Raw genomic sequence first — 17,601 nt, 5'->3', positions numbered from 1 at the left:
TAATTTAAAAACAGAATAAGAAGCTGAAAATCTAACAACATCACATTAAAGTTCGATAATTTCTGAAAAGAATGATACCAAACATATATATGTAGGTTTTAAAATAAGCCCGATTTAAATTGTGACAAAAAAGTGACATAAAACGTCACATAAAATCATTGCACTTTTAGGCTTAGGAATTTATATATATATATATAGAGTAGATTATTATTATTATTATTATTATTATTATTATTATTATCATAAATGGCACCACAGCTGGCTTCCAGCTTTTGGTTGCCAAATTATAAGTTTTACTTAAGATAAATGCTTAATATTTGTATTAAGCCTTCATGTTTCCCTAGTTGTTACTTTGACATTTCTCACTGAACTTAAATTTCCCAATACAGTTTTACCACATTTGAACAGAATAAAGCAGTCACCTTCACTGTCAACATGCTGAGCAATATTAAGCAAAAATGGAATTTATGATTATGTTTAGGAATTCACAATTAATTTCAAAAAGTCACCAGCTACACTATTTTTGAAAACTCTTGTCAATTAAATGAACGAGTCAAATTGGTTTCCTCTGGCCCCTTAGCTGTAATCTGTCTTCAGCCATGTTCAAGGACAGCATATACTACTAGTAGACGGTAAGACACAGTCAGTCGCGTTGTCTTACAATACAGAACTTTGTTTTCTTCCCCATGTAGTACTACTGCCACTTGCCTATTCATCCACTTTTATTCTGTAAAACATTAAACAAAAAAGATAACAGAATATTTTTTTCAGACTAGAGCAAAGAAATAAAGAGCCCTTCACTTTTCACATGCACTTCCCCTTTGGCACAGCAACATACCCCCATTTACTTCTGTTTCTTTGCAAATGTGTGATTTTGACAGTGTAGCACTGACAAGAATAATTCAAAAGGAGTAACAGTGTATCTGTTTATGCATCAGGGATTTCTACAGTAGCCATAGAAATGTAGACAGTTTACTTATGGGGTATTAATTTTAGGTGCCATAAAATAGAGAAGAACTGCTAGGAGGTAAAGAGGGTCAATCTGAGTAAAGCACTACAAATAAAATCGTTATCTTTCCATGACATGCTTAGTTTCTCTGAACATAGAACGATTACTAATTAATGTAAAAGAATGGTATGAATTGGGAAAGCACTGAAGACTCTGTCATGAATGAAATGTATTAGCTCTGGCATCTTATCCTGGCAAGTGACACCTTTATTATCTAAATCATTAAATGTTTCATGTAGAATAAATCCTGAAGAGTGATATCCTCATTGGTAGCACAGGCATACAATGAAAAAATTGTTTCGATTATTTCATTTGATTTAAAAAAAATTTTCGGGAACCAAGTTAAAAAATGAAAAATGCTTTCCTCTATTACGTAAGATTTTTTCACAAAACAGAATTTCTAGCTGCCAATTAGAGTTTTTTTTATTGTTGTTGCACTACAATTGACTAAATAATATTTTAATTAAAATGTGTTTGAATTTTATATTTCTAATATTTTTTATTGAATGTATATAATAATTTAATATATGCATTTAATTAACTAATTTTAAGTAATAATTTAATATTTTCAAATAAGCAATCAGGGCATACAAAATTTCCACATTTTCTCTGTGAGTGGCAGAGCAGAGCCAAGAATTTACATTGGACTCAGAAAGAAAGGCCAGCTAAAAAGAAGCTATAGCTGGGTGCCCAAAACATCTCCAGATCTGACTTAGTGGATCCAGAAAAAGTGCTGCTACTAACCCTTCATAGTAAGCTTGGTTAAATGAAGCAGTTTGTCAAAGTCTATCTAAAGATGAAGCCTGTTTGATGTGTTTATGCCAAAGGTTTGTCTGAGCCTAAATCAAAAGAGGACATTTTTGCCAGACCTGATATTAGAAAACAGATATCTGATGGTGAATCTGGTTCAGATTCAGATGAGTCTGCTCATCTCACCGTTTTCTCAAACTGTAGGGATCTTCTGAACTCCTAGTTAATTTAGATGTGATCTGTCTGTTTCTTATGCATGTGGTCTGGTGACATTCGAGATGACTTGTATCTCTTTTTGAGAACACATTACTATCAGATTGTTCAGGGCAACACATGTCTGCAGACTTCCTCTGATTTTCTTCATGTCACCAAGTCCATGCCATCCAATTAAATTTTCATGCTTGGTGTTATCACTTCCAATTTTGGATTTAAAGTTGCCTATCGGGATATTAGCATCTTTTCCTGGATAGGTATTTATAAGTTATTGTAGTTTATTGTAGAACTGGTTCTTGGTTTCCTATTCACTCTCATTTGTTGGTGCATAGCACTGGATTTGTATATATCTTCTAGTGTTTACTTTAAAAAGTGGGAAGAAATTATTCTTGGCCCATGTGCTTTTTTGATAACATTGGTACGACTCTCTGGGTATGGTTTATCCTCATGCCTTTAGTACTGCAGCATCTCTGCTGAGATTAGTGTTTTCAGTCCAGTCTGTAATTCCAAGCAAACAATAAGATTATAGTTTCTCATCTCTGTTTCTGTTGTGCAGTTCTTCATGTTTCATACATTGTCCTCCAATTCCATATTCCAGTGCTGATCGCCCTGGTTTTGAGAAGGGTAGTCAGCTTTGTACCTTCTGGTGCCTTTAGGCTTTCACCACAAAGCATTATACAACCTCTTAATAAAAACATGTCTCCTTCCAGGCTGAGGTATGTTTAACTCGTGTAAACATTTTTGTGCCTTGCTATTTTTTTGGTGAGGTGGCCTTGGGACTGGCCATGGTGGAGTTTGGATATCAAAATGTCACAGTAATTAAAGAACTCCTAATTTAACATATTTGTAAATATCAAGATTGTATATCATGTTACATAACCGCTGTCACATTTTCTTTACAACTCATCACTAGCTACACCAATAAATTTTAATTTGATAATATGATGTTTTTATTTTTTGCTTGATTATGAAGCAATGCTTGGTTTCAGATGTTGATAACATGGGAATTTACCCATGTTCCTTAGCAGTCTTTTTATGGAAACAAGCATACTTGGAAAATAAATAAGCATACTCCATAAATAAATAAATATGGCAACAGGCAGCTTTCTAATTAGTATATCATTAGTATATAAATATAAGTGTGGAGACCTGGCATACTGCCCGTGTGGCCATCTTTTTATAATATCTAGAAAAAATATTATATACTAACGATAAATTAATATCTAAAATTTGAAAAACATAAAGAACTTATTAAATATTTCTGTTATGAAATAAATATAACACTGCAACTAAAAGAAAATAACAGCAAAACTTTAATAATCATTTCTGTTTATGCATTACATAATTTGGTATCAAGTAAATTACATGTAAAACTAATATTGTGTTCTGGAGACACCTATGAACTGCTACGAATATAAGAGAGAAGATATCCCTTGAGTCTGCGAGAGCTGGGGTGGAAGAAGACTCACGGCTGGATGATGTGGATACAGACCTAGGAACGGAAAAGACCTTGAGGAAGGAATGTGCTAAATCAGCCTCTGAGAAGACACTGCTGGTCTGCCCCTGTGGCTGGAAGAGCTCAACCTCTATCAGGGGCTTGAAAATACATCAAGGAAAGAAAGGGTGCTTGAAGGAGGGATAAAAGGGACCTCGCATTGATAAGTACTTCTGGAGAAGTGAATCAAGTAAGTCGAATGAAGTCCAGCGACTGGAATCTCACCAGGATATCAGCCCCCCTGAAGAAAGTGAGTCAAGCACATGGATCAAATTAGAAGGAGACATTGAGCCCATAAATCCAGCAAAGGAGAGGAAGATCAGCGGCAACAAACCCAGGGTGAATTGGCCTGGGGTGGTTCTAGGACGCCAGATACCACTGCCGAGGCAACTGGAGACATCGTGGGCCTAGTCAGCGAAACGTTGATGAAAGTAGGATCCCACTTGACAACCCCAGTGATGTGGCTGTCCAGCCTCCTCAAAACATCAGAAACATAGTGCGATTCCTTCTTTTAGGTATGCTGTCAGGTTTAAGCTTGACTCAGGGAAGAGGACACCCCTGCCTTGTATAGTCCTCAGGCACTATGGATATTAATCTAATCCTGTGTATATGAAAATTCTATTATACTGTAAGTGCAGTACATTTCCCATATTTCATGCCCCAGGCAAAGTTGGTTACTGTAGTTTTTCCCTAGAATTTATGTAATAAATTATTGTATGTCCTTATGTAGATGTATCACCCCGCTGGAGGATCCAGAATATTAGCCGGTCTGTCTGGAAGCAGGCAAATGTGGCCAGTGACCTATGGGAAAAGTTGACCGCTCGTTGTATTGATCGCCACCGGCACATGGAGCGCACATTGGAGCGGTTGCTGGAGTTGCAGGCCAACATGGAAGAACTGAGTGGAGCTTTAGATCAGGGTGAGGGAGTTCGAGAAGCTTGGGAACCTGTAGGGGACCTCTTTATTGACTCCCTGCAAGACCACATCGATGCTACTAAGGTACGTGTTTAGAATTTTAAAGAAGAAAGAAGCGTAATGTTGGACATGAAAAAATATAAGGTTTAAATGTATCCTGGACATCACAATGTCATCATTTGCATTAATTTCTATTTACAGCTCATTCAGGCCATTTCATCTTAAATGGCATACCTACTGTATGTCTCATAATAATTATGTGATATTATTAGGTTTAGTAAACTGATTTACTATTTGTGCCGTAATCCTGTGGGATTAAGGAATATGGTGGCGTCACCATGCTCTTTTGAAAAAGAATCACTTCCTAAGAAATTCATTTAGTTCATCAGAGTAAATGGCTCTTGGTTGTTTCATGGAGAAAAACAAACGGTTTCTAGTATGTTGTGAAATTGCTATGGTACAATATGAATATCCAGTTATTCATCCATTTTCTGAACCTGCTTTTTCAAGATATATAAACTGGAACAGCAAACTGCTATGGGGCAGATATTCTGGAAGAAATCCCTGAATAATCCAAGGTCTATGTGAAATAATGGGGTGGAGTGGTGGATCTGAGGCTAGGGATTTGCACTGGCAATCAGAAGGTTGCGGGATCAAATCCTGTAAACACCAAAAGTGACTCTACTTCTTTGGGCCCTTGAGCAAGGCCCTTAACCTGCAATTACTCTGTCCTGGGCATGACATTAATCTGCATCCAGCCCTGCATGTAGGCTTTCCAACCTGCAGGCAAAACCCTTGGGGGTGGTGGCAGAATTGGCACTCCAGCCACCATTACAAATCTCACACTGTTCCATTTCATCTGAACTAGTGTGGTGCTGAGGTATTACCTGCTGCATGGCTGCACTCGGGTCCTAATCTGCGATCCTGAGGAGGTTTGTCATGTGGTGGGTGTGGTAATGCGCTGTATCATCACGTACTCCTAACCTTTCTGTCTCTCTCTATGTGAAATAAACTTCTCTGACAAACACCCAGAGTGCAAGTTAAGTCAATCAATCAGTTAATCTATATTTTATATAGCACCATTCACAAGCTGCTTTACAAAGAAAAAATTATACATTATAAATTATACAGTGAAACAATGTCTTATAGTTAAAGACTGAAGTGTACATTAAGTGAAGTTTAAAGTGAATATTACAGCAGAGTAGATGAACAGCCTGAATCATGGTAGAAATAGTAAAGTTCTTACTGAAGAATGAAATAAGAATGCAATTACAGTTGAAAGAAATTCAAGAAGGAATAGGAATGTCTCTACATGAAACTTTAAAGACTATTCCAATGAAGCTTCATGAGCAGTGGCTTCCAGAGAAAACTGAAGGAGCACTCAAGAGCAACACCGATAGGGGATCTGTGATCAAAGATAACCTGGGGTTTTGAAATTAACAGCTGTACACCACAGAAGGGCATTTGTGAATGAAATGCAATGCCATACATGTAAACTAGGGGAGGGGAGATGTTCTTTTTGAGATTACTTTGTGTTAGAACTATGGCAGCAGCTTTTTAAACTTGTAGTCAGTTAATGTTTCAAGCATGAAGACCATTAAAAGAGAAACACCATAGTTTAGTGAAGAGGTCATGAAGTCACACTAGTGTAATTGAGTATTTGATGGCAGAATGAAAGGTCTGACTCTGGCAGTGTTCTGTAAGCAACAAAAAAAATCCTGACACCCTCAGAAAAACACCAGAAAGCATTCAAGGATTAAGGTAGAAGATGGCTGGAGTTAAAATCTAGTGAGAAGTTATCAGGTTTTTTCAGACAAGTTCCAAATCCTACAAGAAGCTGTTTGAATTCAGATGTAGGATAGTAATGGAAATTCATATGCATATGTCTAAGGCCGTTGTGAACTGGAAAAGATCTCCACAAGAAACCTAAAGAACACCATAGAACAGAGTGCTTACTTCATTACCAAACACAACAGATTATGTGTGCTCAAAGAGGAAGAGCATATCCTCAGTGGTAGAGCAGCATGAACAGCGGTGAGATGAAGAAGTCTTTTAAATATGTAGAAGAACCATCTCAATGATGGAGTGAGTTTAAAAAACAAGACAAGACAAGTCATCAAGCAATTGAAAGATTCAGAGTGTCTACCAAAATTTTTGGAGATGTATGGAGAGTGACTAAGTCCAAAAGACTGAAAGAGAGTTAGAAAATATAAAGAAAAAGTAGCAGAAGTCCAGTTAACATGGATGCTGAAGTCACCAAGGTTAATAATGCTATCTTTGATAGAACACATTACAAGAAAAAAATAGCTGAATGTTAACATCACAATAAAAAATCTACCAATGTCAATTTGGTTGTTTTGTAAGAACAATATGTCCATTTTTGCTTTTTACTCGTTTTACAAAACTAGACCCATGCTGCTCCTTCTGGAATTAACTCAATATATATGGCTTTATTTATATATTTCTAAAAATTTTATTTAAAATTAATTTTCCTGAAATGTAAGCCCTACCTCATCATTAGAATTCTATAGTTACACTTAGAACATTCTGTTTTAGTGCATCATTATTTACTACAACAACAAAAAGCACAAACATGATATTTATCACAGATGAGGAAGTAGCAGTCCCTTCAGTAAAGTAAAGCATTCAATGTTTTCATATTTATCCACTGTGTTAGAAGAAAATCTTTACAGGAGGCTTTCATTTAAACAATTCATAAGTAAGTTTAATCTGTGGTATATGATGGATAGTCATGAATGTTTAAGAGTACCTATTGTTTTTGTTTCTCTCATGTATTACTCTCTGTTGTTCATTAGAGTGAAACCCTTCCTCCAGTTCCCATACACTTAAGTTAATTAAAGTCGTTGTCGAATATAATGTCTGCATTGTAGAACATGGGTGTGCTCTGTGGCACAGTGAATAGCACTGTCATCCCATAACCAAGCGACTGGGGCTTAAATCCAACTCATTCACCTCCCAAACCATGCCAGAGCCAGGTGTAGCCATCTGGAGGTATGCGTAGAAGTAAAGTGCTTGGAGAAAGCTTAGGTTGATGTCACCTGAAAGTGCACTGCTTGCATCTTAGAGGGAGGATGGAAGGTTCTTCTGCTGCTCTCCATGATGTGAGCAGCTTCTTTGCATTTTGCTGGCTGACATCTTAGAAGTGTGCTTGGCCTACATTACTTCAGGTTAAAGTCCAGACAGAGACACCAGGCCAATAAGCAAATGTGAATTGACTCACATGACCAAAATCCAGTGAGTTCAGTGGATACTTGTTGATAGAACAATGGTTAGTCCCACTAAGATAGGAAATGACCAACCACAAACAAACCAAGATAGCTAGACATTGATGAAGGTTTATTCTTGCATTGTAGGTCATTCCTTGATGATTTTCTGAGCCAATCATGCCTATCTGTCATTGTCTTGACTATACATTATTAGCTTGCCATTACACGAGAAAGGTAAGCACTGTTGTGATGACAGATTCCTGCATTCTGTGCAATTTCAAAAATTGAAATTGTTGATACTCTACACAGAATGAAAGAACAGTGTAATAAAGAAGTGGAATGCCTCAATTATAAATAACACATTTCACAATTGTTACATAATTCTAGGAAACTAAAGCAATCCACAAACTACTATTTTCTGCCACTAAAACCAGGATACTCACCTAACAGTCCACAGGCATGCTCTCTCAGGTGCGCATGTGTTCCCTGTCCTGACGAACACCGATTCCATCACAGTAAAGCTCTGGGCTTTGTTCTCCCCTGAAGAAAAGTGATGTGACTAAGAAAGCCCATGCGTCTCAGAAAAAGTTTTAGTCGAGTAAAAAAATAAACACTTTTATACTTTGGAGAAATTCATGAATTTGTATGTTTGGCATGTTCACCCCAGAAACGTTAGAAGCCATAGTAAGATATGGACTCGGAGCATCCACTGACTACATTCCAGTAAATTTTACATTTTATAGAGTAAATTGGGTGCCAGACATCATTAGTGTTGTCAGTCAGTCATTTTGCAACCCTCTTGTGTAATCATTTAACATGTTTGCTTTTGAGGGTTGTATTCTATTACATACTTTATAGACTTTTATTACTGAAAGCTTTCAGGATCTATTCCATCATTGTGGCTGGGTTTAATAGCAATCAATATTTGAAAACTAAGTTCTCAGATTTCTCACATTTTCATTTAAACTTTTTGAAAAGCAGAACTGTTTCTCAAAAAGGACTACTGTGTTGTAGACTTTTATAATCATTTATATAGTTTTTCTCCATTTCCTCTCACTTTTCCAACACCGTCATTTTAGTTTACATACACATAGGGTGATGTTACTGCTCAAAGGTTGATCTTTGGTGGCTCATGAGTCTTAAAAGAGATTCTCATTTAGGTTTTGTTTATGAATCAACTTTGCCACTGATGTTTCTCTTAAATTTCCTTAGGAGAGAAATATTCAAAAATTGGACATGAGATATAACTGAGATAAAAGAAGTCAAAATTGAGAAATCTGTTTAAAAAGCATCTTATGTTTTGTGAGATCGTATTTTAATCTCCTTTAAGACTATTATTATTGGACATTATCATAAGGATTTGCAGCATTTGAAACATGATTGGTTAGATTTCTTTTGTTTTTGCAATTAGAGGACTGGCAGATGAAGTGACTTGCTTGTGGTGCCAGTAGTGGGATTTGAACCAACAACCTCAGGCTTTGTCCAAAGTCTTAACCACTACGCAACACATCTCACCAGAGCACAATAATATAAATTAGGGCAACTAATAGTATTATTCAGAAGGAAGGAATGCAGTTTTGTAGTGACAGTAAAGTGTTTTAATACCACAAACAACTCTTCTGTACATTTCATTGTATATTACTGAGACCACAATGGAAATACTTTCCAAATGCAAAAAAAAAAAATGCCAACACACTATTAGGAAAATCTGAGTCTTTGTGTAAATTTGCTGAGATCTCAAGAGAAGACAATTGTAAGAACACTGGGACATTTTTTCTCAGGAGTAAAATCGACAGCAACATTTATTTTTATAGCATATTTTCATACATGTGCTTTACATAATGACAAAAAGAAAGTTACAAGAATAGAAAAACATATAAGATAAGGCAATAATAATAAATAATAAGTAACTACAAAACAAGGTAAGGTCAAATGTCTAGGAGGACAGAAAAACAAAAAAACACTAGTTAGGCTGGAGAAAAAAAAATTTTGCTGTGGTTCCAAAACCAAAATGTCTCCATTTTATTTCTTTCTGATATCATTGTTGTGTAGGAGAAACCAAAAAGTTATTAAAAAGATCTCTTTTCTTGATTTTTCACTCCTATGGGTACTGCTATGTACAATTGTGTCCTGTCCTGATGGACAACACAAGCTGGCATCAGAAGATGCCAAAGGTGTCATTGGATTAATACTTAATTCACATGTGTTCATGTTCACTGCATTAGAGGTGAGTAGCTAAGATCTATAGACATGGGAGTATAAACTAAGTGTGCAGACATCCAATGGTAGTGAGTGTGCAGAGGGTAAAGGACAGTTCAGGAGAAGACCGTTTTGGGTCTAGTGGATCAAGGGCCGAGTGTAGAGAAGCTGGGAAAAGTCCATTGATGAGCTGTTTGTTCTGTCAGCAGAGGACACTAATTCTTCATAGTCTTCTTATGAACAGTTTTAAGGTGCTCATCTCCAGTTTAAAACCGAATGCAGCAGCAGAGTTGAACAGAATCAAGTTTTTTGTTTGCACAATAAATGAAATCTTTTTTGAAATCATTGCGTCCATTTCCATGTTAATGACTAATTCTCATCACAGTGTTTGTCAGTGTTGAGCTGTACTTTGTGTGTTTGCAGTAACCTACACTTTTATTTCTTTAGCTGTTCAAAGAAGAGTTAGGTCAGGTCAAAGAAGGGATGAAGCATGTTAACGACATTGCACACCAGCTTGCTATTGCAGATGTTCACCTGTCTGGAGAAAATGCCCGCACTCTTGAGCAGCTGAACACCAGATGGAAACAGCTACAGGTACAGAAGCTCTCTTTCCAAATAACTTAATCCACACCCTTCAGTATGATGTATGACAAGCTGGCAATCTGCTAATGGTGGCAGTGGCTTTAGAGCTAGGACAGACATATTAAAAGGGTCTAACTCTAATTGCCATATTCTACCTTCTAATGGATTTCAGCCTCCTCCACTGAATCCCTTTGGGGGCTTTGCCTGCCAGGGGAGTGTACTGAAATGATATCTACAAAAATGTGCTGAAACCAAATTCTCGAGTGAGCTGCCAATTTTGTGTTGTCATGGGGATAGTCGGCTATCAGTCAGTGCCATCAGGAAATAAAATATACCCATTTAACATCTTTAATGATTGAGTCTTTGGAAATTCTATATGCAGGAACAATATAGAAATTAGGCAAGCTTAGCAGTTGCTTTTCCTTTAGTTCCTCCTCTAAATGATCATTAGGCTCATAAATAGCTTAAATGCGAATGTGTAACAAGGGCAATTAGTAGAAATGTGAGCTTCACCAACCATTATGTCTTTTCAAGCCTCCAAATTTCCTTTGTGGTTATCGTGTTTTACAGTTCAACATGGTCACTCACTTTATTTCTCCTACAGAATTCTATAGATGAGAGATTAAAACAGCTCCAAGATGCTCACAGGGATTTTGGACCTGGATCTCAGCATTTTCTATCTAGTAAGAAGCATAAGCTTTAATAACGAATTTTAACTCATTCATCAACAGAAGACAAAAGCAATTTTGTTTTTTTTTTTTAACTACACAGCAAAATCTCTTGTGTTAAATTAAAATTCATTGTTTAAAAATTAACCCATAAATGTTTATATATGGAGACACTGTTTTAATATATACACTTTAAGTATTGATTTAACATTGGTGATTTTGAAGTACTGATACGTTTAAATTCTTATTAAAGGCATACTTCAAATGTTTATATTTTCATTTTTTGGACTTTTAAAGATTTTTTGTGTGTTTGTTTTATCTGACAAATGCTAGGCAGGCAGTGTTAATAAAAATTTAGCTATGTTGTTTGTTACTTTCTGTGGGAGGTGAATGACAGTCTGTAATGTCTAACTACTACTATACATTCTGTGTGAGTGACTGCATCCGCTGATCATTTCTATTCATTCTGCCACCATTCTTTTACGCATAACATGTGGTTTTCCATTAAAAAGCTAAAACCTGTGGGACAATTCTCATATATCAATATGAATTGTGAAGATATGACCTTTAGTAGTTTAAAGAAGTTACTTGAATGCCTTGAACTTAATGGAGCCAGGATTGAGGATTATGTGACATAAAAATGCTTATCCATCAATAAATCATTCAAGCAGTTTTTGATGTATAGCACCTTTTATATCTTCACTCTGGCAGATCGGTTTCCCATAGTGACCTTGTTGCAAATGCCAAATAAGTTTTAAAAGCTTCACAATGTATTTATAGAAAAATATGCTTTAATTAATGTGATGCACCTATTCACAAAAGCATATCTTTTGCTATAAATCAGTTATTTATTTTTTGATTTTCATTGCTGTAGTTCCTGTCATATATGTTCACTACTACAATGTTTATTTTTAAATAGGATCCCAGCCCAGTTTGCATGTTCATTCACTAATTTACTTGTATAAAAGCATGTCACTTTTTTCTAGGTAACACTTGATTTTTGATCATCCTCACTTTTGCTTTTTGAGTTTACTTTCATCTTGAAATGAATTAATTAATTCTCTAAACCAAAGAATTCAATTATATGGTTATGTGTGGCAAGAACCTATCTGGTCAGTATTTTTACATGAGGTAGAAGCCAGCACTGAATGTAATGCCATTGCATGGCGAGGCACATTCACTCACAAACACTGATACAGAGCCAGCAGATCATACCGCCTGTGCGCCACTTCATTGAGAGAGAAAAGCAGAATAGAGTACTTGGGAAAAAAACACGTGAATACAATGAAAATGTACAAACTCTGCGCCCACGGTGGGATTTTAATCCTGGACTTTGGAGCAGTGCTAACCATTGCCCACCCATATCACCTAATCAAATGCAAACATTTATTTTTGATTGGTTACTGTATATTTCTTTATTAGAATTTGTCCTTTCCTGTGTCTTGTACTTGCCAGAATAGAAATACTTGCGTTTACCTTGCAATATAAAATCTGCTCATGTGGTAATACGATTAAGAGTTTATAAGTAGTGGTGTTAAATCACTATTATGTGAAAATTAAGGACATGCGCGGTGTGTAGAATTTATTTATTCATGCTCAGCAGTTTTTAGTGTTAATGAAATAAGCAACTTGTCCAAATTGTGAAAATTAATGGAGAGATAAACCTAGAGTGCTTCACTAATTTGTCCTTTGTTTAATTCTATACACAGCATGTCTATGTATATATCTTGTACCCATGCAGCATATGTCGTATATACATTATTTTTATAACAGTTTAAACTAGTCACTTTATGGTTCATGAAACAGTTTTTAAATCATTGGTAATATTAAATCTTTACATGTCCACTTCAAAAGATTCATAATAAATTCTTCTTTTTTTTGCATTTGTTTTAGGTTCTGTTCAGATTCCTTGGGAACGGGCCATCTCTCCCAACAAAGTGCCGTACTATATCAAGTAAGTGTTCTAGAAATGACCTAGCAGATTTGTGAGACATGCAATGCTTATCTGCACTGAGCATCCAAAGGTAACTTCCCTCGTATCCCTGTCTGGTAGAAAATTCATTTGCCAGCAGTGGAGATATGGGGAGTTTTATAATATATACTATTTAAATTGTACCTGGTCAGCAAATTTGCTCTTTAAGGTTTGAACAAAAATCAGATTGAAATTATAATCAGAGTTCATTAAAAGTATTAGCCTCTTTTTATTTCTCACTTAGTGACAGAAATTAAACGAGTCTCATAATGAGTAATGAGTCTGCATGTATATTGGCCATATAAATCAACTTACTATTAATTTTATATTTTAGTGTTCCTTTCTCTTTCACTCACATTTGAAAGTTGTCCCTGTACTACTTTTTTAAAAAAAACTACTAGAAGTTCTAATAATATATAGCATATTTTATCTGAATTCTTTAAAGCTTTCCATCAAATGTGATACTGTAAGACCTTGAGGATGTGCTCTTTTGATTCTCTATAATAGTCTGGCAGATTTGTAGCCATCACTTTATCGTTTGCATTTAAAATGTAACCTTGTATTTATGTAAACTTCATTAAAATGCCTTAGTCAATATCTTAGAAACTCAAAGTGACGAATTTCATTTCTTCTGGGATGTTATTAGACTCTGACTTCTCAAGATCTTAAAAAAAAAAAGATGATTTAAAATATTAATTGGCAGATTATGATTAATATTACATGGCACTTTTCTAATAACAAAATTCTATTATGTCCCCCATAGTTCTTAATTTTTACTTTTGGAAGAAAACACAAGTTGAAAAGCACTTTCTGCCCAGCCTATTTTTTTTTTTGTTTTGTAGCTGGGTGATCCATATTGTCAGACACTATTCAGAGAATCTTTACTAAAATGTGCACAGCTTGTTTTTGGACATTGTCTGTATCACACAGTTTTATTTCTGCCATTTACTTGTTGCTGGGTAATCTGCTAATGACATAAAATGCCATTTTTCCCATGTAAAAGGTAAGCCCACAATTTAGGAGCATCATGCATTTAGTGACTAGTGTAATTGACTGTGGAAGACATTAGTGCAATTAGAGTATTAGTAAAATAAGTACTGCCTTCGAAAAGCGATAAGTTAGAAAAGAATTCTAAGGTAGTTTGCTGCCTGTTAATTCCGTACATCACAAAATGCAGTAGCACTTTGCTCTTTAAACAGTGTTGTTTTGCTATAAAGAAGGAAGGTGAGAAGACAGATGGTGAGGTTTAACATACATGGTATCAAATTAATGACAATCAGAGTCATCATGCTTAACATGTTCAGAATAAAATATGAAACAGATCTTTAAGTCTTACATTTTGTCAAAGACTAAGCTTAAAATAATGTTAATTGACTGTTGTGGGAACACTTACTTGCAGAACCCTAACCAACCTAAATTAAGGACAAATATAATTTATATAATCAAAATGGAATACTGCATTATAACAAAATATAATAAGCAGAGTGAATAGTTTAATATATAAGTATGCACAAGTAAGAGAGATTGAGTAATAAAGCATACAGCCCTAACTAAACAGAGATCACACTCTCTACCAGGTAATGTGGCTGGCCCACCATAACTTAATGTATCCCCTCTTTCTCATTTTTTTTTGCCTGGCCTCCCCTTCTCATTCTCCAGCCAGTTGCAGTCTTTCCTGCACAAGACAACTGGCATATGGTTAGGAGGCCTTTTATTTACGCTTCTGGGTTCAGGAAAATGGTAGAAAACTTCTGTGGTCACCTAGACATAACTTCCTCTATCAGCACCAAATGTTCTTGTTTTCCTGGACTCCAGCCTTCTAGTAAAGCATCTGGCAATCCCTTGAATCCAGTGGCACTGAACATTTTGCTTCAGGGTGCAAACCTGATTCCTATACATATAGAAAAATCCAGTTGTTTTAAAATAGTAATTGATCATGTTAAAACATACTTGTCTTACCTCTGTATTGACCAGCATGGTCCGTTTATTAAATTCAGGATGTTTGAGTGTCATTATATTCTCTTGGTTCTTGGATTACACTGTATTCATACTATTGGCTCAGTATACACATTTATTTTTTTCAAATTGAGAGAAGACTTAGCTATTTGGAAATTTGTTTACAAACCAGCTGCTTAGAAGGATTCTTTTGAAATATACAGAGAGATATTAAAGTTAATTATGTGGGGAAACACTTTTTACTGATATTGTGTTATGATAATGAAAAAAGAGATTAATTTCCCATTTTAGCCACCAGGCTCAAACAACATGCTGGGACCACCCGAAAATGACGGATCTATATCATGCATTGGGTAAGACTTTTTATCTGTACCATTTGTTTCAGCTTTATAATAAGTGATTTAACTGGCTGATATTTAATGGGTAGCATGACTAAGTTACTGGTACATAACTGGGACAAACTTATTGATGACATTCAGTTTATGTGACTAAGATGCTGCAAAGTGAGTTGCTTTTTACCTGCTTAAAGGTTGCAACAATTTTATTACTTGTCTTATAATAAGAACTGGGATATTTTTCAAAGTAGTTAATTTACAAGATTCAAAGACAAAAGACAATCTATTTGTTCTGACATCCATTGGTGTCCTTGTGAGTCCATTACTTCCTACATGTCATACAAATCTTTTCAAGGGCAGCAGTTTAATCTGGTGCTCTAGCCCACAACAGGTTCAATGTCACACAAGACACCTACCATACTACAGTCAAAGTAAAGAGTATTAACCTGAATGCAGAACAATTAAGTATGAGTAGCTCTGTGGGCAGAATAAAATGCTTGTTTAAATGTAAAGACTCTTCTTCTTCAACTGTGGTATAATGAAAATGCCTCCTTGTAAAATGTAACTTAGTTATTTTCTGTTTTTTCAATGCTAATCAATTTGTATTTTACTGTATAGAGAATCCAGTAAATGTTTACTTTGCCTCAGAATGATTTTGATTAGGGTAAGGAAAGGTTGTCTTTAGGAAAATGGTGGCTAATTTACTCCTCTCTTGCAGTGAGTAGGCTGGTATATTGACTCAAGCATGTGGTGGCAGCACTAACAATGCTAGCTTACTGCACCATTCAGAATTCTGTGTAGTTCAAGGCACTGTCTTGAATTGTATGGAAGCATATTTCCACCTCTCAAGAATAAAATATTAAATTTTTTCATGAAAGAATTTCATTACTTTGCAAAAATATTGCGTTATTGTACAAAGGTATTGCCTGCTGCTGCCATTATTGTCGTTCATCTAGTGACAGCTATTGAAGGAGAGAGTAAGCACGTGTGTAGCTTGCAATCAAGTAATAAGAACTGAACAAAAGTTTTAGTTATAGATTTAGTTTTAATAAAGTTAAAGTTTAATTGGTTTAGCACAGATGTCTTAACACTCACAGAGTAGAAGCATGAAGCAAACATTCCTGCCACACAGAGCCAGTGTCTACATGGAGTTTGCATGTTCTCCTTGTTAATTTGTGGATTGATTGGTATCAGTAAGTGTGCTTAACTGTGTATGATTACCTTTTGTAACATTGAATATTGGAAGTGTGTCTGTAATACTTCTCAAACAAATACATTTAGTCCTTCTTGAGCTGTGAAGTAAATAACATCCATCCCATTCTTCCATTTCCAACCTGAGCTCCCAAAGATTCAACATGTTAACACTGGTTACTGTGTGGCCAGGTCATAGTGTTTCAAAATACCTATCTGCAAGTAACTGGATTAAAACTAAATAGATGCTTTGTTTATAGGATTCTGTTGACGTTCAGTGGCTCCCTGTGACTGTAAAGTGGACAAATGAAATTTACCCCTTAGGAATTGCAGGATTAAATGAATGCCTACTGTATAATGTCTGTGAAGTTCTTGTCATTTGATTACATGCCATGTACGTGCTTAACCTCTTTGTTGCTAGCTGTCATTAGATGGCTGATGCACATGCATACATGATGTTTGTACCGGCTACAAAAAGGAGTGAGGAACAGGAGAAAGAGCAGAGTCTAGGCAAAGTGAGGGACAAAACCAAAAATCAATAAGAGGGAACGTCAGAGGCAAATCAGAATTCAAAATCAGGGTCAAAAGGCAGAGCTTTGTTTCAATATCCAGTAATCGAAATATCAAGTAAAATGAGTTGCTACGTTTGGTCCAGTCTCAGAGAGAAGTGGCTGTCTGTTATGAATCTTTATACTGGTGGTAGGAAAATGAAAAGATTTCCATCCATTGTCTAACCCGCTGAATCCGAATACAGGGTCACGGGGGTCTGCTGGAGCCAATCCCAGCCAACACAGGGCACGAACCAATCCTGGGCAGGGTGCCAACCCACCGCAGGACACACACAAACACCAAGCACACACTAGGGCCAATTTAGAATTGCCAAATCACCTAACCTGCATGTCTTTGGATTGTGGGAGGAAACCCACACAGACACGGGGAGAACATGCAAACTCCACGCAGGGAGGACCCGGGAAGCGAACCCGGGTCTCCTAACTGCGAGGCAGCAGCACTACCACTGCACCACCATGCCGCCCAATGAAAAAATTTAACTCTTTTAATTAAGTCTCAGTTTTGCCATTGTAAATGTCA

General features: G+C 36.1%; 1 protein-coding gene across 3 annotated transcripts in view; it reads left to right on the top strand.

Moving 5' to 3' along the window:
• Positions 1–17,601, top strand: part of drp2 (dystrophin related protein 2) — a 466,042-nt gene that overhangs the window by 377,236 nt on the left and 71,205 nt on the right. For all 3 annotated transcript variants that reach the window (XM_039766030.1, XM_039766031.1, XM_039766029.1), the window contains exons 5-9: positions 4,198–4,466; positions 10,256–10,402; positions 10,995–11,073; positions 12,952–13,012; positions 15,278–15,339. In XM_039766030.1, the coding sequence (XP_039621964.1) occupies positions 4,198–4,466; positions 10,256–10,402; positions 10,995–11,073; positions 12,952–13,012; positions 15,278–15,339 (618 nt within the window). The remainder of the gene's footprint in view (positions 1–4,197; positions 4,467–10,255; positions 10,403–10,994; positions 11,074–12,951; positions 13,013–15,277; positions 15,340–17,601) is intronic.

The sequence above is a fragment of the Polypterus senegalus genome, chromosome 10 (genome assembly GCF_016835505.1).
Source record: "Polypterus senegalus isolate Bchr_013 chromosome 10, ASM1683550v1, whole genome shotgun sequence".
Classification (NCBI taxonomy): domain Eukaryota; kingdom Metazoa; phylum Chordata; class Cladistia; order Polypteriformes; family Polypteridae; genus Polypterus; species Polypterus senegalus.
This window is presented reverse-complemented; position numbering and strand designations above follow the sequence as displayed.